The sequence below is a fragment of the Alligator mississippiensis genome, chromosome 9 (genome assembly GCF_030867095.1).
Source record: "Alligator mississippiensis isolate rAllMis1 chromosome 9, rAllMis1, whole genome shotgun sequence".
In the NCBI taxonomy this organism is placed as follows: domain Eukaryota; kingdom Metazoa; phylum Chordata; order Crocodylia; family Alligatoridae; genus Alligator; species Alligator mississippiensis.
Window position 1 is genome coordinate 60,312,439 of NC_081832.1, and position 21,945 is coordinate 60,334,383.

The 21,945-nt window shown below is 49.8% G+C and overlaps 1 protein-coding gene across 2 annotated transcripts in view; it reads right to left on the bottom strand.

The window, feature by feature from the left end:
* The window catches only part of PPARGC1B (PPARG coactivator 1 beta), an 87,483-nt gene extending 66,838 nt beyond the window's left edge, over positions 1 to 20,645 (bottom strand). For both annotated transcript variants that reach the window (XM_059733501.1, XM_014597509.3), the window contains exon 1: positions 20,493 to 20,645. In XM_059733501.1, the coding sequence (XP_059589484.1) occupies positions 20,493 to 20,576 (84 nt within the window). In that variant the 5' untranslated portion in view covers positions 20,577 to 20,645. The remainder of the gene's footprint in view (positions 1 to 20,492) is intronic.
* Between the last annotated feature and the right edge of the window lie 1,300 nt (positions 20,646 to 21,945).

The window sequence follows — 21,945 nt, forward strand, 5'->3', positions numbered from 1 at the left end:
GAAGCGTTACAGGATGAGCTCCAGCCCTCAGTGCAGGATGGGAATGATGCGGGGGAAGTTTAGGACACCACTTCCAGGAAAATCCTTCTGTATCTGCAACAGGGTGGTACTGGCAGCAAACCAGTAGGTTCATGTGTTGCAGCATGTTCAGGAGGATGCTACAGTGGTGTATTTAATTATGCACACAGAGCCCGTGTGCAAGAAGACCCATCTCCCAGCAGACATACACGTTTCTCCTCAGAGCGCAAGAGCAGCAGGCACCATACCCAGCAACCCTGCTGGTGCTGGATCCCTCCCAGACTCTCTGTTTCATGCCCTGTCCTTGGGACCTGCACAGGCACTCTTCAGTGGTATGAGAGGAGGCAGAGTGACTGACATGCAGGTTAACTCCTTGATGCCAGGGCAGCTGAGAAATCACACTGGATGCTAATCCACCAGGAAACCCTGACATGGATACCACTGGGATCCATGCTGCTGTTGGCTCTGTCCCAGCCTGGGAATTTTACAAGAGATAGAGAGACTGACAGGGTCCTTTAAAGAACTGCCAGGCACCTCCCTGTCCTAGCAGCAGCATCTCTGAGAGACTCATGTCTCCTCCTGAAGACACCGGAGGTAATTATCACTGAAGGTAATTCCAGCATCACCAGGAGACTCCTCACCCTTCCTGTCCCTTGAGCCACATCTTCTATTCACAAGGAACTGTTTGGGGATGGCATTGTGCTCCCTGCCTCCTACGTCTGCTTCTTTGGGACAGCGGCTCAAGTTCACCTTACAGGGTCTCTGCCACAAAGCTGAGCAGCGTTAGCCTCCACATGGCAGCAAAAACCACGCTCGCTGTCCCCAGCGGGGACACGAACAAAGCAGCCTTCACTGCACTCTTACAACAGTTCACAGCACAAGCCTGGTCAAAGCTAAGTGCATAACTAATGGAGCTGTCTCCTCTCAAGTGGATGCAGTGTGTGTGTTCCAGCACAATCGGTACAACCAGCTGTGGGCTGAATTGAGGAAAGGTGTGGGAGGGGAACTCGGATCTCCCGATCTCCCCACAGCTCCCTGGGTCTGGAACGCACAGCCCAGTGCATGTGCCGGCCACTCCAGTGAGGTCAGGCTGTGCAAGACGGTGACCCTGAGCCTCCCGGCTGAACTGCTCCGTGTAATGGAGTCTCCTCAAATGCCAACTGTACAAAGGGAGCAAACCTCAGTCTCAGTTTTTAGGCGGGGAGGAGAGTATTACTAAAGAAAGGATGTGAAATGGGTGTGCCGAACAGGGCATGGCAGGCACTTGAATTCTGCAGGAAAGGGAGAAGTGGCGGGGAGTCCTTGGAAAGAGGCCCCTCTGGGGTGAACAGCACTCAGCCCAACCCAAAGCCTTCATACACCATCATGAAAAGCGGCAGAGCTGCCAACACACCCAGCAAGGTGCAGCCCTCCTTTTGGCTGCTGTCTGGAATGTTATTAAACAGCAGTCACTGCCTCGCTTTGCTAATCAGTCTTAGACCCACGGGCCAGCGCCAAGACAACGGGGAGGTAGGAGGGGTTTGGCAGCAAAGCATGTTCCATAGGGCCTAAGGGATGGATCATGTCACATGCCCTACACAATCGCCTCCTTCCCCGTTCTCTAAGTCAGGAGACGCTGCCAAGTTATAGCTACCTAAGCAGAACCAGGTACCACCACCCACCTGCCCTTGGCCACTTCCACCTCAGACCACAAATACGCCGTGGCACTGCATCAGGTTTGCTCCATGTGAGCTGTGACAGGCATACAAGACACTCCTGTCCACCATGTGGATGGAGGGGCTGGCACAGCAGGGTGAGGCAGGGGCAAGCAAGGGGAACAGGAAAGAGATGGATGTTCTCTGGAGGTCCTCCTGTTTGAAAACCGTACGCGCATGTGTGTGCATGCCACCCCTCAAACCTCTGCACAAAAACAGACTGCTTGCAAGGCAATTTCACACCCATTTCTTGAAACAGCTAGCTGACCAAAATTTAAAGCTGGTGGAATAACAAGTTATTATAATTCAGAAAGTACCAGGGTTTAATATTCTAACTCAACAACTCTCTCTCTCACACACACACACACTCTCTCTCATCTGTGCCTTGGTACACAGCTGCCAGTATACACACAATAATGTGCAGCCTATGCTCAGCTTGACCTGTGAAGTCTCATTTAAAGTGCAAAAGGGAAAGCTAAGCGAAAACAGCACTGAGGCTGGTGAGAGTGTCACACAAAGGCAATGACCCTGCGTGACTGGGAAGCAGCACAGGAAATGAAAAGCAGGTCCTATCCCCAGAGTTTACTCTCCCCCTGAGACATGCAGCTCTTCCCATTCAGTGTGTTTTCCCTTCTCCCGCCCCCTCCTTCTCTTCCTCTTGCCCTGTAACAAGCCTGTTGGGGCTTGCAAAATCTGGCACTACTTCCACTAGTTGCAAAGCTGGGAACTGGTGGACTCCCTCAGGGCCAACTCCATTGCTAGGGACAGAGATAAGCATCCTGACTGGGATGTCTCTGCTTGCTGCCACAGAGATGAATATGGCATCACCAGTTTCCTTAGGATCTCCCCTGAAGCAAGCAAAAAGAGCCTGTGCCCACCTGACAGCCACATCAGCAATCAGGAACTTGCCTATGTGTGTAAATTGGGCAATTGCCATCATTTTTGCTGGGCAGAAGCAATCAATAGGTCCCAGTGCACAGTGCTCCATCTTGAACCCAATAAGCAGGGCTGGAAATGGTCATCTCTTTGGGCTACACCTTGAGCTATCCATAAACCATAATGGAGAAGTTAACATCCCTCAGGCTGTCCTGAAGTGTTAAGGATTAGATAAATCTGCTAGCTCTATAAGCACTGGACCAAGTTACCTAGGGAATTCGTGGAAACCCATCATAGGAGGTTTTTAAGAACAGGTTTGACAAACACCTTTTAGGGTTGGTCTGACTCCATCTCATCTAAAACAGGGAAAGGACTAGCTGACCTTTTAAAGGACTGGACATTACAAGCTATGGGTATCACAAGATCATCACAATAGAGATGGAAAAGGCTTCTCCCATGCCAGACAGTCAAGTCCCAGCAGACCCTCTCAGCAGTTCAGATGCTGTTTCCTCCACAGATCAAATATAAGTGATGTTCTGGTGCCAAGCTGGCTTTCCTCAGAGGTGCTCAGAGGAGGAAGTGCTTGGCACAGCTCACCTCTGCTGGATCTGAGTGACAGCCGAGATGACACAAGAGGGGAAGTGTGGTCAAGAAGAGCCAACAGGAAAATCAGCCTTGAAAAAATCCTGGTTTGTTCCCACTCGGGAGAGCGAAGATTTGTCTGAACTTCTATTTAAGCATCAAAAATACGGGCAAGATGCTGAAGTGTGAGCTCTGTCTGGCAAATGGGGGAAGAAACATGTCACACCAGGGCAAATGCCAGTGACTTCAGTGGCGTTACTCTGGATTTACTGGAGTGCAATGAGCAGGATCAGGCCTGTCTGGCTGCTCTTATGAATGAAGATGAGAACAAATTTACTAAAGATAACTTTGTGAAAATACACTATTAATAGTAATACTATGTATTTCTTTCACAGCTTTCTGTGACTGTCTTGCTCACTGGCAAACGCTAATAGATTAGGCCTCACTACAACTGTCTGTGAGTGAGTGTTGTTAAGGCTGTCAGCATTTTGGTGACAAAGTCGGGGATACTGAGGCACAAAGGGGTAAAGTGACTTTTCTCAGGCTGCAAATCACATCACTGGCAGAGACAGGACTATACCCCAGGAGTCCTAGTTTCTGGGAGAACCAGTAGATGAGGCTCCTTCCCCCAGTTATAAATGACAGATGATTGTAATTCACTGGTTCTCAGCTTTTTAGACTCAAGAACCCCCTCAATAGATACACAGTCTCCTGGGGAAGTGCCAGCTCTCAGTTTTCAATCATTTTTTGGCTATGGAAAAAAAATAGAGCAGTTCTTCTGTTGCAAAGAACTTGGAAAGACCACAATAGGGCAGAACAGTTTTGACACTATGGATTGCTATTTGAAATCTCTGGGTTTATCTTGTGAATCACGTTTGCACACCTAATGGTGCTAACACTGCATGGCACCCTTTAAAAGCTCTCAAGGCACCCCAGTGCCATGGGACCCTGGCTGAGAAGCACTGCTGTCACTGGTGCCAGAGCTCCAATGAGCTCCTCGCAAAGGAGCAGGTCCCCATTATTTTTAGATTACTGGTGCATCTTGCACAGGAGCTGCACAGCAAGACTGCAGCTGTACTGGTTACCATGACAACATCATCACTCCTGCTCAAGATGGAGATGACGGGACCAACAAGGAACGTGAAAGGAGCTGGCATTATCCGTCAGCCTGAAGGAAAGTGATTGGGATTCACCTGAGACGGCAATCAGTTCCCTGCACACTGACCTGGCCCCATGGAGCCACGTCCCGTTGTCAGCTCCTTTCATGCCCAGCCTGTGAACCGGCTCAGAATAGACCATGCTCTCAGAAAGGGGGCAGATGCTCTGACAGCTGTGTGGGCAGGTACCACCCTAGGAAATGCAAGGGATCCCAGGGATGCCTCCCCCACAAAGTAGGGGCTGTAGAGGTGCTCCCCACAGGGGCTTCATGTCCCAGCATGCAGCTTGGCAGGGCTGCTGATAGCACAGGATGCTGGGACTCACCCAAACCGTTTTATCGAGTCCGAGGCGGGCTATACTGTGCTCGAAGTTAGGCCAATGAGGTTCAGCCAACCAACTCTGGGCTCCCTTCTAAGAAGTAATGCACTGCCCGGCAGGTGTGTCCCTCCCAGCAGGGAATGGTACATCTTTGCTGTACCCCAAAGAGCCTGGGAAATGTTCCTAAGCAAGGGCATAGCACAGTTCATAGATTCATAGATGTTAGGGCTGGAAGGGACCTTGAAGATCATCAAGTCCAGCCCCTGGCCCCAGGGGCAGGAAGTCAGCCAGGGTCAAAGGATCCCAGAAAGATAAGCATCCAAACATTTCTTGAAAGAGTCCAGAGTAGGCACCTGCACCACTTTTGGAGGGAGTCTGTTCCAGGTCTTGGGGGCTCAGACAGGAAAGAAATGTTTTCTTGTGTTCAGCCTGAAATGGTCTTGGAAGAGTTTATGACCGTTGGTCCTTGTTTTACCTTGGGGTGCTCTGGTGAACAGATGTTCCCAGACAGGTTACCTGACTGTATATCCCTTCACCAGGATAGGCCCCACCTTCAAGGTTTTAAACCACTCCCAGGGCTTCACACAATACCTGTGCAGTAACTCCAGCCAGCTCTGCTTCTTAAAGCCTCATATCCTCAACCCAGGTCTCAAGAAAGGCCAAGCCCCCACTGATCCACCCCAATACCCTGGCACCCTGTGCTTCTCAGCCTCCTGCCTCCAGCTCTCCCCTGGAACTGTAAGCTCCTCTAGGCAGGGATCGTGTCTTCATTCAGGCCTGTAATGCACAAGAACACTGCTGGCCCTGCACTGATGATAATGGCAAGGACTTGAACAACAAGCCAGTGGGTTTCAGTTCAGTTCTGAGCACCCATCTGTCCTTCCATCTGAGTCAGTCTGCTGTGCCATGAGGTTTATGCACTTACATGGGGGTTCACAGCATGACTGGCATTAACTAACCTTCACCCTGGCAGGCTTAGTGGGAAGCCCCGGGATTGAATGGGCTGTGGTGGCAGAACCCAAAAGGAAGCCCCTGCTAGCCAGTCCTGAGAGACTCTCAACTGGGCATCCTTAGATAAACCTTTGGGTGCCTTTGATCTCCTGGGCTGTTGGTGCCAGATCAGTACCTTTTCTAGCACCAAGGGAGTAGGGTATGTTCCCGAGTGGCACAGAAGCCAGGCAACATGAGACTGGATACAACGAGCCCTTCTGAGGTCTTGGGTTTTCCCATCCATCAGCCTCTGAAGTGCTGCTAAAGAGGGATTCAGGTTATTCTGGAAACACAAAGCCTTCTGTGAACCTCAGGTCAGAAGTCCCAAGCAATGCTGTATTAAATTGATATTCAGGGACACGTGTGGTAGAGGACAAGGGAAATCAAATACACTGCATTGTCCTCTCTGCACATGACTAGGAATTGGCACAGGTCCCCACAGAGCCTACCACGTCACCTGAACCGAGCTAAGAGGCCATTTCAAGAGGCTCCTTCTCCCCAACCCCAACCTCTGCTCTTCTCCCCAGTGCGGGTGCTACACTGTACTTGTACCAGTTTTAGTGATCTTGCCACTGGTCAGCGCTGCAGCAGGATCCCTGCAGCAGTCTGCGTTACATCCTTTTGCCTGAGCTGCTTCCTCCCCTGTGCAGTATTCTGCAGCCCTCCCGTTTATTACAGCATTGCAATTAGCCCTGCTGACCTCTGAAATCCTTAGCCTCTCTAAGCAGCCATGCATTAAATCCCAGATCCAAGAGTGGAAATAGACTTTGTGAAAGGCTTATGGCCCTATTTATTACATTTCACGCATGAGGGATTCTGATTGTACAGCATAATACCCCATTTAATGCATTGCAGTTGTTGCTTTCTCTGCCTCTGCGCTGAAACAGACAGACAGATGGACAGGTAGGAACTGGAGAAGATGGCACCGTCTTGGCAGGTGTTTATTACTGTCTGTATCTTGGGTTGCTAGCGGAGCATGCACATGCACAAGCTAGCAGGGATATTGATCTAAATGAAAGCTAACATGGTGTACTCTTACACGGGTAACTGTACCTACCACGCATTTGTATTCCTCAGAGCAGGGTGTGACGATATGAGCAATCTGTCTGTACAATTTATGGATTCAGTGTGAGGTTATGAACCCTCTGTCTGTAATCTTTAGCAAGCTGCCAACTCCATTTTGAATGTGCAGTCCTTTACCTTCTCTATTGTTTCTTCACCACCATGTTGGAAGGCAACTCCAAAGGTGGTAACTGAGGCCTAAACAATAAGCAGAGACAGCCCTCTGCTTACATACACACCAGGCAATTCAGAGAATAAAGTTATGCAGAAGGAGGTTGTCTTCGTCTTGCTATGAACTGACTGCCCAGAGGAGTTTTCCATCTATTGACTCCTCTGTGAAATCCTATGAAATATGAACTTTCATTTCTACCCAGGAGAACTGTTACAATCTTTTCTCCAATGCCTGATGAGGGTGTGTGTGCCCAAAAGCTTGCAATTAAAGATTTTTTTTTGCCAAAATCGTATTGGTTTAATAAAAGCTATCACCTCTACTCTGAGTCCTGACTGCCTCTTGTCAATGAAGTCACCCAGCAGTGGTGGTTACCTGATGAGACTGATCAAGGAGTTGTCAAAGAGAGGGACTGGAAGGTTGGCAAAGGCCTGGGGATGGTCTATTAGTCTCTTCAAGCAAATTTTAGCAGCTTGAGCTGAGAGAAAGTTGCTTATACCAGGATCCTGGATGAGGCAAGGAAAACAGATGCATGCTGGGGGCTCTGAAGAGGCAAGTGAGCAAAAGGAAGCGCATTTAGGGAGTCTGCTGGTTTACAATAGTCTGTAACCTCCTGCGCTTCATCCTATAAGTGGAAGCAATGGTATGTTTAGAAACTCTGTGCAAAGCCCACATATAGCTCTGTGTGTGTTTGCTTCCACCTACCACATGCATCCTGAAGGGCCCATACCCTTGGTGAGCTCCTGGGAAAGGATGTCATTTAAACTACAGTGGGAGTGTGAAGAGTCAAGACATGATCCTGGAGACAGTTGGGCAGAACTGTGTGTTCCAGGTTTCAGGAGAGGATGGGAGATAAAGAACCTGTCCCCAAAAGCAAGCCAAGACAGGCAGGGTGCCTAGGCCTTCTTCAGACCCCAGACACTAAAGCCCCTGGGCATTCAGCGGCTGAGACCCTTGACTGCAATCTGGTGAGTGGCCAACAGGGGGCACCAAGCTGGAAGCCAACAGGGCACAATGCAAAAGGTCCCCCTGACGAGCAGAAAACTCCCGGGCACAAGAGCTCCTCATCTGTGGTGCACTGGGAAATCAGTGGTGCCCAGGGACTAGGCGAGAGCAAGAAACAGCATCTCCTCGGGCTAGCGTACCAGACAGCTACTTGTGCCGAGCATTCAGTCACTGCACACGCATTCATGACAGTAGCTCTCAGCACCATTCCTCGCATGGCTCACCTGGGGGCTCACTGGCTCTGCTGACTCTGCAGCACAATGTGGGGATGGAAAACGAGTCTGCATATCAACTGCAGAGCTCCTGGCAAAGCAGGCAACACCATGTATGCGTGGCAGCTCCTCAGGGACTTAGCAAGGCACGTGGGAATGGGATTCTAGACATTTTTTCTCCTTTAATGTCTTGAAAGGGAAACAGTAAGAAAACCACTAAGCTAAACATCCAGGTAACTAAGGGCCACATCTGTGTAGGAAATCTGCAGCAGAAGTCTCCTGTGCACGTTCCATTCAGAGGATCACACGACAGATCAGTTAGCAGTTCAAACAGCTCAGCTGAGTGGTAAAGCCAAGTCAGGGAAGCCAGGGTTTGAGTGTCAGCTCCACAAAGCGGGGCATATGTGGGTATCTCGCTGTACGCACTTATAAATAGATGCACACAGAGGCCCCTGAAGCACACAGTGTACCCCAGGCCCAGTGTTCTCAGGACATCTATGCATACAGAAACAAACTGGGCATTCCCAGCAGAGATAGGGGCAGGCCACATAACCCGAATCAAAGATGTCACCGGTCAAATTAGGGACTGCAATATTTCTCTACAGGAAATAGCCTTTTATTGGCATAAACAGCAAACTTCCAATCCTACAAGAGGATTTACAGCTGCACATCCCTACTGGCAGAACACACAAAGAATAGAGTCACATATTGCAAAGTGCAGTGCACTCTAGCAAGATGATCCATGAATATGTGTATCTATAGAGGGCTAAGTCCTGCTTTTATGCCATTGTTTATAGCTCCTACCACAGACAATATACTTCCTATGTACATCCAAATGCAGAATTCGGTCTGCAGGCTGAGTGCATTTGCTTAGTACCAACCATTAAGTCTCATCAGGGGCTTCATGAGTGATGCTTCTAGCCTCAGTAACCTGAAACAAGAAGAGAACTAGTAGACCAGCCCAATGGCCCCCTGGCAAGAAAGACCCATATTCAATCTGCTTTCCCAGAAGAGCTGAACTTTGAGGCTGTGCTTGTTTTTTACCCATGCCTCTCAGCCAGTCGTTGCAAGTTATAAGAGTCAAAGACTAAACTGACTGCATTCCAGGGAGGGTCAGTGCCTTGGCCAGGCCAGGAACTCTGGCTCTTCTTATAGGTTCACCTGATAGGTCTAAAGCGTCTCGAGCTATGGATTCCAGCTCTTTGGTCTGGCTAATAAGCTAATTGGGCCAAGTGGTGCAAGGAAGCCAGGTCCATAAACAGGAGCTTAGGAAGGCATCCTTGACTAATACAAATTGCACACATCAGGCCCCTTTCCACTCTAGAGTCTGAAAAAGCAAATCGCACATTATTTCATTAAATGAGCTCAATGCACTTTTAATTCGTTCGATGCCCCAAATGTCAGACAAAGAGCTTATGCCTTGCCTTGCCCCTTCTCTCCCTTGGCCAGAAATACCACACTGACTGGACCCACTCTGAAATTCACTCGGAGAGAGCACAGCCGGCGTTCCCACTGCGGCCCACTGAAGCACAGAACGTGCTCGCAGAAGCATGGGGAGGCTCTGCTATTTAATCCGATAGCATGGGTTAGCCTCGTGTTGTCCTAAGTGCGATGTATTTCATCCCCGTTGGGAAATCGAATATTGATGAAGCCATTTGGCCAAACGTGCATGCTGGCCTCAAAAAGCATTTAGACGTTTACAAACTAAACCTGCAGGTCACCCTGATGAGAGTTTTTTCCCCCTGTGCTTGCTAGGGAGCTCCCTGCTGCCCCTGATTGGGTCTTACAAGTAATAGCACAGGAGCCAATTTTCCCAGAGCTCTTCTCTGCACACTGAAAGGAAGTGCCCAGTGTTCAATGTGCTCAGATGTGGATCCCTCCTGAAACTTCTGACTGCTTCGCTCAGGAGTGTAAATGAGACAGACAGCTGACTCCTTGAAAGTCTGCCTAACTCTATCCTCCAAAAGTTAATCTGGGTTAAAAGATCCTCACATATTTACCCTATAGATCAGCTGTTTCAGGTGACTTGTCCTTTAATCGCAGCTTGTGAACAGCTATGGGGCAGGGAGGCAGAGCCATTATGCACCTAAACTTTTGCTCTGACCATTAGGTCTGCTACCTCCCAAGTCTGGCAGGGTTCAGTCCAAGTGCTTAATGACAAAATCCAGGTCACAAAAACTGTGGCAGTTGGCATTTTTTGGCAGGTTTAGGGGAGAAGTCTACAGTGACTAAACTCTCGTTCAGCCTGCGTTGCAGCCCCTCTGGGTCAGGGGTGAAGTTGGTCATTTCTGAAATAATGTCATGTAACTGCCTCACTGAGAAATAGGGAGACGTGGTACTTGGGAAAGGAATTTCACAGCCCACTTGCTGCAGCAGCGAAGGGGAGCTGCAGTATATATAAAATTTACTATGCCTGCTCCGTGGGTAAAGACACTTCCTCAGTCTACTGGTGTGTTCCTGTGACCCCCTAACACTAGTAGTAAACTCACACTTGCACAAAATCAAAGGCATATACTTGGCAAACCAACCAAAATCCTGAAGGGGCAAAAAGAACTGCGGGAGAGGAGCCAAGGGGCAAAGATCACCAAGAAGGCTCCAGATTTGGCCCCAAACAGACTAAAATGAGGAAAGTTTGAAAATAATGAATAATGAATGATAAGAGGCAGACAGAATGAGAAGGGGAGGAGTGAACAGGAAAACAGAGGTAACTGGCACACCGCTGAGCTCTAGACAGCAAATGAGGTCTCTGGTTTAGATCCTCCTAGCTGATACTCACCCCATCCGTACTCGAAGCATGACTCAGTTTTTTCCCCTGGCCTCTAGTTTCACTCATTTGCACCCTCAGTACTGAGGCAAGCAGCAAACAGAAAGTACCCACAGTTCAGTCGGATGTTGCTTCTTGTCTCGAGCCTAGAATACAAGGCCTAGATCAGCTGGAGCTGCCAGTTCATGCTGTAGTTGTTCAGTGCCTGGCACGATAGGGCTTGGGTCCTGCAAGTACTGCTCAACAAGTAATGAATGACTACCAAGGTAACCCATCGACCATCACTGTTTCCCTATTACTCATAACTGGAGGGGTTTTTTAAGTGATAGCCACAGACTGAATACAATTCTTTTCAACATACATAACAAAAGAAACAAGGTTTTTTTTTCTCCTAAAAGATATTATTACAGCACAGGGAAGATTTCAAAACATGCCCAGACTGAGAAAACTGAAAGGCTTGTAAGGGCCAGGTAGGCTTTGTGTATAGAAACTCTCCTGCTCTACATGCTGGCATTTGCACATGGGAAACATTTTCACGGGTGTGCAACACTGCAATACACAGAGGCCTCTTTTGCCTTCCCACCACTGAGGCAGTTTGCTTACACCTTGCTGCATTTCACTCCATTTGGGAAGTCTGTTTGATTTCCTCGTTCCCATGGAGAAGCCTTCTGCTGTTGTATTTGGCTTTTCACCATTTCAGGGGAGGGTCTAAAAATCTCCTGAAAAAGCAATCGCTATATGTTAGAAAAGCAAAATTACAGAAACATCCCTGCTTTATTTATACTTTGTAAACTACATGCTGCACCTAATTTGGGTTCAAAATCATTTGATCACAGCTTTGTCTGCACTATACACAGCTCCTTCAAAGGGTAACTTCAGAAAAGACCCCAGGCCACAACTTGGACAAAGGGAAGGGAAGATTAACTAGCTCTGGTCCATAGGTGGCCAGCACAAGCTAATACATTTTTAAAGTGAATTTAACAGGAAATTCAATGCAAAGCTTAATCAGCTTGAACCGAAGGACCATGAAAATTGCAAGAACCACTTTAAACAAGGAGAATTCCTAGCACAGCATGCAGATTTCCATTTGTGCCCAGTCTATCCCAGCCTCTTCTCCTGGCCCTGGAGTTCCTGGGAATTGCACAAAGTTCATAACAGTTTTGCTGGATGTGAAGCGTACAGTCTTCATGCAGCCAGAAAGAGTTCTGTCGGCAAAGTCGGCTGGTACAGCACAGAGCATGCTGCAGTCTCTCTCCCACTTGCTGGGTAGTATGTGGCCCAAGCTGCCACACAGGACGTGGCAAAGTGGCCCAAGCTGATGAGACAGGGCAGAGGCACAGCAATGATTAAACGTGGCTAAGAAGTTTGCCCCCAGTCCTGGCTCCCCAGTTGTAATGGTAACAGCACTCCCTAAAGGAAATAAGGCAAACAAAATTCTTTGGGTAGATGTGATATTTTTTATTAGACCAACTAAATAATTGGAAAAATTATTCTTTGCAAGCTTTTGAGCACAAACACCCTTCTTCATGCATTCCTCCTTGTGCCTAAAGAAGGGTGTTTGTGCCTGAAAGCTTGCAAAGAACAATTTTTCCAACTATTGGTCTAATAAAAGATACCATACCTACCCAAAGAACCTTGTCTGCCTATGTCCTTAGACCAACATGACTACAACCAACAACCCTAAAGGAAATAGTACATTTTCCATGTGGTTTTCAGTGGAGGCATGTGGGACACAAACTCTGCTCCAGGTAGGGCTGCACTGGCAACTGTGAGAAACCCAGGGGCCACAGCTGTTTTGCACAAAATAGGGACAAGCACTGAGCTGTCTGTGACGAAGGCACAGCCCAGCAAGGCAACAGGTTCTAGCAGCAGCACTCCTTCCAGATCTGCACAGAGGTGCTTTCTGTCAGAGGGGATATTACCCTGGGGCTCCTTCAGCACTTGCCTTGAGTGGGTGTTAGGAACACTTAGTGCTCACGACTGTTATCCCACTGTATATGTAACAATCATTCTGACTGAAATCATAATCACTGCGTGCTCTGAACTAACCCAGCTGGTCTGATAACAGCTGAGATGTACAGCCCTGGCTAGTATCTCCCACACAGGAAAGCAGCCTGGTCCCTCCAGTGCCCTGGCACCAGGGGTCTGCTCTATTTACACTTTCATTCTAAAAGCATGACCGGTAATTTCCACCATGAGGTGCCCTGACCTGGTGAGAACCACCACCCCATGCAGAAAGGGAGGTCAGAGACAGCAGGCAGCACTTCTTCCCCAGGAGCAACTCGGCTGCACCAGGCTCTCACTTAACCACCATCGTTCCGCTGACTTCAGCCGAGCTCCTCCTCTGTCCTGGGGGAAGAAGCAAGAGCAGAATCAGACCCGGTCCGTGAGTCGGGACGGCTGTGCTCAGACAGTGGGAACTGACAAATCCTCCTCCGCACGCAGGAGAGAGAATAGGAACCTGATTGAGATGCTGATCGGCTGCCTCATGTCTGCATGCACTTCAGCAATGCACAACAGGGCTTCCCTCTGCATGCTGCTCTGACTACGCCAGCCTCACACACGCAGAGAGCTCAGATCCTGGAGCTCGCAATGGTGTGCGCTGGGGCCCAGAACATTCCTGCTGACTACAGGATTTCCTTGCTCTTAAACTGTGGGGAAATTAGGACGCTACGATTGACTCTTTAGTGTGGTGTATGCACGGCCTCTTGACTGGACTTCAAGCGGTCTCCAAGTGGTGAATGTGGAAAGCAGAAGCAGCAGCAGCAGCAGCAGCAGTGCACTCCACAAACTGAAACAGGAACTGAGCTGTCTCACCATTCAGGGCTTCCTCACCGGAAGGGGCTTTTTGTTCCAGTGTGCTCAGTGCTGCTGCAGACAAGGAGTTCATAGCTTAGAAGCCACACAGGGAAAGAATTCAAAAAAATACTAACAATATACTGCTCCTGTAATCAGCTACTGAAAAGCCTGAGGCACTGGCTTGTATCCTAAGCTACCTTTTATTGCTGCCCTCTGCAGCAATGGAAAAATTGTGTAAAGAATGTGCCATCCAGACCCAAGGGGATTATCCAGTCCCAAAGGAAATATCCATGTTCCCCGCATACCCTGGTCTCTCCCCCTTCCACTATGAGAAACCAGAGTTGCACATCATTGCTCCAGCCCTGCGCTGCTCCACATGGCAATGGCATATGGGCCCTCTGGTTCCATAATGTCTAAAGGGAAATTCATACTGTGTTCAACTATTGGGACTTCCCTTCCTAAGGCTGGGAAAGCTTCCGGGAGCTTGGACTGACTGGGTGGAGAACATGGGTAGACACGGAGAGATATAAAAAGCTCCTGAGACATTCCAGTAGCTTCTCCTTTATCAATCCCTCATGTAGTCTGTGCTCCAGATCCCACAAAGCAGCCATCTCACACTTTGGTTATAATTCTGAAAATTCCCAAAGATGAAAAGGGCTAAAGGTGAAGCTCTGCCTTGTCCTGATTTCAGAAAAGAGTGAGAAGAAGATAAAGGAAGCATCTTGCTCAGACCTGGTCCTAGAACAACCACGCAGAAGGCAATCGGATAAGTGCTAGTCTCAGCAGAAAATGGGAGGCCAGCTAACAGACCTGGCCCCAGGGGCTATGACCAAGCCTGAGCTCCCCCCAGCCCCTTGCAGGGGTACCAGGAGTGCACTCTGGACTCTGCCCTTTTCAGCCAACTGGGACGTTTACAGCATGTGTTTGTCTTTTTTTAAAACATGAACATAAACAGGTTTAAACTTTTCAAGAACCCAGTCTTTGTAACCTGGAGCAGAACAGCCTGAAAGGGAAATGGACTAGGAGCAAAACCAAAGCGAACAGGACCAGAAGCGCCTGTGGGACAAAGAGGTGCATGTATAAAGCGCTTAGCAGTTCTTGGTAGCTACTGCAATAAAAGCGATAAACAAATAGTCATTTGTGGATCTGCATGGCCCAAGCTTGGAGGGAACGCTGAAAAGAAAAAAAGCATAGTGATAAACTCAGGGAAGTGGATTAGGACAAATCCTCAGATGGCTCAAACAGGTGGTGTCATTGGCTATGGTGGAAGTAGGCAAATTTATACCCCATGCATATCTAGACCATTGACTTTAACCTTTAGCCTTTAATTTAGTACCACAGCGGCAGTATTTTTAACATGTTTGCTTCTAAGTCTGTTTGACCTGGGATTTGTCTAGACTGCAGCCTGCGTGAGATGACTGTCCATCCTAGTCATTAATTTTCAAGGAAAAGTGTGTTGACAGCCTAGCCACATGCTACACGGCTGCTGTGGCAATAGAATCTGGTTCACTACACCCCATTTTACGAGCCCCCTCCCCAATACAAGCAGTGTGGCACCACCCCTACAAATACAGTCCCATAGAGTAGATGCCTTGTCTTCCATTGAGAACTCAGGCCACGAAAAAGGAAGGAGCGCTCCGTTGCCAGGAATGACTGCCATAGACAGCTCCGCTTTTCAGAAAGCTAGCTCACTGGCAATCTACAGCTCACAGGGTTTAGAAAGTCCTCTTTCTACTAAATCACTATTTCTGCCAAACAATCATGAGAAATATAAGCCTTTACAGTGTTGCCATGGAGCCATGGAAGTGGAGGCTGGAAAGTGGATTTCTCTGACCAGAAACATTTACCAAAGGAGGCCTATGCTGTGGCTCCTGTGAAAGGACCTGGTGGATCTCAGTCCCCAGTAGGCAGATGTCCACATCTCACCTGGCTCCTTTGTTGACATTCTCAATAGAAACAACTCAATGGGTGATGGATTCACCATGGTTTCAATTCCAGAGGAAGTCCTTCCTGGGATAGCCTGCCTAGCTGCTGCAGTGCTCTGGGCCTCCAAAACTGATAACAGAATACTGAATTCATAAAGAAAAAATGGAACTTTGTGCCAAGACATTCCCTTCAGGCCTCCCACTGATCCCTGCCCTTCCAACCAACAATGTGTCTCCTGAGTTGGTTTCACCAGAACATAGAAGAAAGAAGAGAGAGAAGCTATTATGGCTCCCTGAAGAGTAGAGTGGAAACAATCTACCAGAGATCCCTGAAAAGATCCAGGTCTTCTGAGATTCTCCCTGCCCCCATCACCAACACAAGTATGATGCCTCTCATGTCACACCAGTTCTGCCTCCAGAGTGGGGCTGGCAGACTCCATCTCTTCTCAGACCCATTTGTTCTATTCTATGCATCGACCCAATGAGGGTCCCTGTGAATGGTCCCGCAGTGCTTCATTCTCCGCACTGTGGGCGCATGGAGCATTCATGGGGCTCTTTGCATCTTCCAGGCAGAAACTCAAACTCAGCACTCCCTCCTACCAGAACACCGCAGACCCTGTCTTTAAAAGGAAAAGAACAAAGCCTCAGCACTTTCTTTAAGAGAAGCACAACTCCTGGATGTTCAACTAGGTAGAAGAGCAGCCCAATTAAAAACAATACAGCTACCAATTTCCAATGGCAGCCTTCAGTTTGCTCAAAATCACTGGAATCAGTGCCCCGTAAGCCAAGAAGAAAAGTATGCACTAGGCAGCCCTAACACAACTCCATAGCCAAGCAATGCTTTCAGCTAAGTACCTTAAAGCTGGTCTCCCCAAGAAGAGGTTCTTTTGGGAATCAGAAAGGAGAGGAGGGGATTCCTGGGGGACCAGTGCTATTTTTAAGCTCTGCTGAGTTGTCAAATGAAACATCAGAGCAATTGGAGTTTCTTACTACAGAAAAGCTTTTGACATTGGAAAGGTTAATGTGGGATAGAAATCAGCCGTGTACACAAAGCTCCCTTTACCAGGGGCAGTAGGTTAGAACTTCAATTATTCACCTGTTGGAAAGATGCCTTTGGTTTACAGCATAAAGCAAAGAAAGGGGTGGGCAGGCGCAAATCTCAACAACCCAACACTCCCATGGTGCAGGCACTGGCATCCCACTGAGGATGGCAAACACAGGGGTGAAGTGTGAGAAACGCAGGGCTTGGAAATGGACTGACCTGTGGAGAAGTTCCAAAGGGAAGAAAAGGGGGGTCCTGCCTCGGATCCTCCTCCTCCCACCCCATGCCCCCAGCTGCAATGGGAATTCTCTGCTCCTAGCAGCTGGGATCTCACGACTGCAACTGACTGCTCCAACAGCAAGCTACAGTCTGGATGTGTCAAGTTCACTGATGTGATAAAACATGCCGCTGCCGCAATTCCAAGCAGCAGCCACCAAAACATCTGCCTTCTGCCTCTCCTCTGACAAATGCTGGATTTAGCAATAACACCCCGACCCCCTAGCACACAGCAGACAGCCTGTGGCCTGCCCTGGGAGGAGAACTCAATCCTCAGGGGTGCTGTGCTCTCAACTCCAACTGCAACCAAGTGGCAGTCCCCTTTTCTCACTCTCCCCCTGGGCAGCAGGAACCTTCAGGCCTCCCGGCACTTCTCACTGATTCACATATTATGAAAGATACTCAAATGCTGCTTCAGCAAAAGTCACTCTGGATGCAGGTGCAAGGAGGGCCCACCTTTGCATTGACCTAATTAGTTAAGGCCCCAAGAGAAAAATCTTTGATAAGCAACTATAGATTAGGAGTGAGAGCAGCACATAAATGGTAGAATGAGGCTCAATCTATAATGAGTACCTGGAGTTATACATGTATGGGCTTCATAGTCACCTAGTATACTGGTTTACAACCCAGGACTTCACCCAGCTTTTGCACCCAGTGAATTATGCTGTGAGTGGGATGCCAAGAGGTTAAATGGGGAATACTGTGTTCCAGCCCATGTGATCTTTAAACATCTCCAAGAAGCAGCCTGTGTTTTTTTTCCTGTGCTATTTTTTAAACAAGTCAAAAATGGAAAAATCACACTGCTCCTTGCTCTTCTTGGGAAGCTGAAAGATACCATAAACCTTCCCTGGCATAGTCCATAGTATCCACTGCGGCTGACACCTTCCAACACCCGCTACCACTAGACAGATTAGCTCTGTTTTATCCCCTGAAGTTGAAATGAACTGGGCAGAATGGATTAAATTAGTGCATAAATCATCCATTTCAAGTGACCATAAAACAATCTGGTTTTGGTTTAAAATAAAAAGGAGAAGGAAACATCAAAAGAAAAACTCTTATTTTCCTTCTGTAGCAATGCAGTTATCAGGTGAATCATCAGTGCCCTCGATATGTAAATAGAAGTTAGTCTGCACCCTCAGCTCAATCTAGTATCATTAACCATGCTAAACTTTCACTGTGCCTCTCCCTGAGGTTTAGCCTGCCAAAATGAGCTGGGGCACGGATCACCTATTCCTTTGGAGCTCCTGGCTGTGCATTTCTGCAATAATACTGCAAAAAAAAATACAGGAGAGGATGATGGGGGAGAGATGGAATTCTTCAAGACTTCAATGAAGGAAATGGATAATATTCATGATCTCATGGCCTCCTGACATTTCAGCCTCTTAGGATAATCTGATCCTGCACTGGAACACTGGGGACTTTGCGAAAGCAGCTTTCAAGCTTCATTGAGAACTCAGTAACCCAGTTGTAAGCAGAGGCTAGTACAGTAGTAATGGGGAGAGACGTCAGAGGCGAGTCTGGGAACCGCCTCCCGTTTATAGTTATAAGGAAAGCATGTGACAGCAGCCAGACTACAGGCTTCACTGCAGTTTCACCAGAGGTTAAGGTACAAGCACAAAACAGCCTTACAACTTCAATTATTTTTCAAACAAATGCGCACAAATCATATGCTGGGTTTTGTACACCAGACTTTAACCCTTCCGCGACAGTGGAAGAAGATGCAGTTACAAAAGCACCTTCAACACCGCGTAACAGACGCTGGCTGCATAACACTTCTGAGAGAACCTGCAGTGGTCAGCAAAGATCAGCATCACACAGGACATTAGCAACAATCTTCTGTACATACATATAGTGCTGCTACCTATCCGGCCTCTGTGTGTGTCAGTGCACATGTGGCACATATGAGAAAGAAAAACATGCAAAACCAGCAGATTATTTTGGGAAAGATCATGAAAAAATTACTCTTAGTTTAGCACAGGCCATTTGACACCCCCTTTGCAGGACTTGTTCACAAGATGGTGGTTTTGCACCAGATATCCATCCAGAGGATTGCAGCTTTGAGAATGGGCTTTAAAAAAACCCCAACCCATTGGAATAACAATTTAAATTAACCTGTACAATTCAAAGCTTGGCCTGGTAAAGTCTTTACGTAGCGCATAATGTAATAATTTCAGTTGATGTTAGCCATGTCTGCTATCAGACCCACGAACTCTCACTGCACAAAGAGCACCCAGACTAGCACAGACTTTCTGAAATATTTTGTAGGGCAGCATGAGAATGCCATGCAGATGCCATGCTACAAAAACAGCCTCCACTTGTCCAGTGCTTCCTAGTCAGTAACTGCTTTAGTAACAAGAAACCCTTCCAAACCAGAAAATACCAACTCTGCTTACAAAATCTCCCCTCCCCACTTCTTCCCCTTTCTGCCCCTTTATCTGTAATCAAACTACCAGGGGCTCTCAGTCAATAAATAATAAAAGTTGCTACCTTCTCACCCTCCCCATCTCCACCACCCAACCGGCCCAGTCCTCTGTCAAACTGGAAAGCTCTAGCGCTGCTGGGTGCAACAAGAGGGACAGGGCACACCAAGCTAGCTGGTGGCCAGACCTCCCTGGTTCTGGCCGGCATTTACACTAGGGGCAAATCAGATTTCCAAGAGTCCTTGGCTCCTGTTTGTTGTGCACCCAAACAGCAGCCCTTCCCTGCTGAGCAGGTGAGGGAGAGCAGGGCAGCTGTTGTGTAACAGGCGGCTTGGGAAGCGGCGGGGTCGGCATGGTGGGTGATACACAACTGTGGCAAACTCTGGGCCCCTCCATGTGCCTGGGAAAGCAGTGGCAGAGCTCCAGACCCGCGGCTGCCTGCTCGATTGTCTCGTCCCTCTCCAGCACCCCCCAAAATGGAAAAGCATGCAGAGCTCTGCCTAGCACACGCTTTCTCGTGACTGCACGCGAGCTGCCAAGGAGGCAGCCCGGCAGGAGCCCAGCCACGTCTTGGAAGCAGCTCGTTTGCAGCGCGAAGCCCCCCAAACACCCCCTGTCCCGCCCCTTCCCTTCCCTTCCCTTCCCTCCCTCCCTGCGGCTCGTAGATTCATAGCTGCTGGGGTGGGAAGGGACCTCCACAGATCATGGAGTCCGACCCCCTGCCCTGGGCAGGAGAGAGCGCTGTGTCTTGAGCCCACAGCATATACAACATCTCATCGGAGGGCATGGGAGGGAGTCGGGAGAACTGTACAGAAAAGGGGCTCGGGGGCACTGGAGCCGGCGCGACTCGCGCCCCGCACGGCCAGGCCCGGCCCGGCCCGGCCCGGCCCGGCTCCGGGGCCAGGAGTCCACGTGCGGGTGGTGCTGAAAGTGCCCGGCGCCGCCAGCTCGGCCCGGGGGCAGCACAGCGCGACCTCCCGCCGCTGCCACCGCACCGCCCGCAGCAATCGCCGGTGCAGCTGCAGCATCCCCCCCCCCAACCCCCAACCCTCGCCCGCCCCGCTCCCGCTCCCGCTCCCGCTCCCGCCAGCCCATCACTCCCGGCGCCGCAGGCACCCGGCGCGGGCGCTGCTCGCGGGGCTGCCCCGGCCGGGCCGCGGCGCTGTAGGGCGCGGGCGGTACCTGGCTGTCGGTGAGATAGTTGAAGACGAAGGACGAGAGCTCCTCGTCCAGCAGCGCGCTGCAGTCCGGCCCCGGCTCCGCCATCTTCGGCTCCAGCTCCGGCGGCCCCGGGCGTGCAGCGAGCGCGGCGCCCAGGAGCCGGCAGCCGGCGGGGCGGGGGGGGCGGAGCCGGGGGCGGAGCCGGGCCGCTCCCCCTGCCCGCGCGCGCCGGGAAGGGCGCCGCGGACCGGCCGGCAGCGGGCGGGGAGGAGGGCAGCGTGGAGCCCCGGGCCGGGGGCGGCCGCGGTCACCAGCTCCTCGCCGCTTCCAGCTGAGGCCGGCAGCGCCGCGCCGCGCCGGGCCGGTCTCTTCCCAGGGAAGCTGCCCAGTCCATATGCGAGCGGCGTCTTAACCTGGCAGGCGAGAGAGCCTGTATCTGCGTCCACCAAGAGTTTTCCTCAAGTGGGCCTGGGGAGAGCTGCCCTTCTGGCCTGGTGCAGCGGCTTTCAACCCAGGTTATGGAAATGGGAGTCTCCTCCTTGCTTGCTCCCGGGGCCCTCCGGCTGAGGGCGAGCGGAACTCGGGGGCATCCCAGCCCCAAGGGTCCGGGCCGGGGCCTGCGAGCGGGATGCCGCCAAAGGGGTTGGAAACCTCGGAAGCCCCAGGTGCGGGTGGAGGATGTGTGCGGGTCGCAGGGACACTTGTGGTTCTGGACACATTGGCCTCAGATACCAGTTACACACAAAAAAGGATGTGGTTTGGAACTGGATTTTCTGATTTGACCTGGGACACAAAATATATTAATGAAAATAAAATAGTTCCAAAGAAATGGCTCAGGCTCGCATCCCGGCGTGGCCTGCAATAAAGGCGCCACTATATTTTATTCCCCTTCTGTGCCGGGGTGGGGAGCTGGGCTGGCCGGGGGCACCTCCTGCCAGTCCGCAGTGGCCTCCCTCCTGCCCTTGTCTCTGCCCACTGCGAGTGTATGCCACTTTATTTCTCTTCTGGTGCCGCAATAAGGTACATTGCTTGTGTTTACATGTGCACTGATATTGATACACCCATGCAGGAGGGTTGTGCTGCTTTAGGTGAAGCAATACAACCTTTATGTGGAGACGAGGCTTAAGGATATTTTCTGTGCAGGCTCCCAACAGGCTGCAGTACAAAGGGTCCCACTGACTTCAAAGGGCCTGCCCCTGTAAGGAGCCCTACCCCGCAGTAAAGGTTGGCAGTATTGCTCCTTAAAACTGGAGAGGCCAAACTTCACAGTACTTAGGCTACGCTGGCAGCTTGCCAGAAGCCTCATTGCTGTACTTTATGGCCTGATAAACTGGCATATGAACATAAATTCATGGGATTTGCATACACAATACATTCAGTTGATGTATACAGCCACAGGATCACCCTTAAGTATAGACAGGAGCTAAGTATATGAACAAACCAGGGTGAAGCATGCAAAGGACTAAAAAGTCTC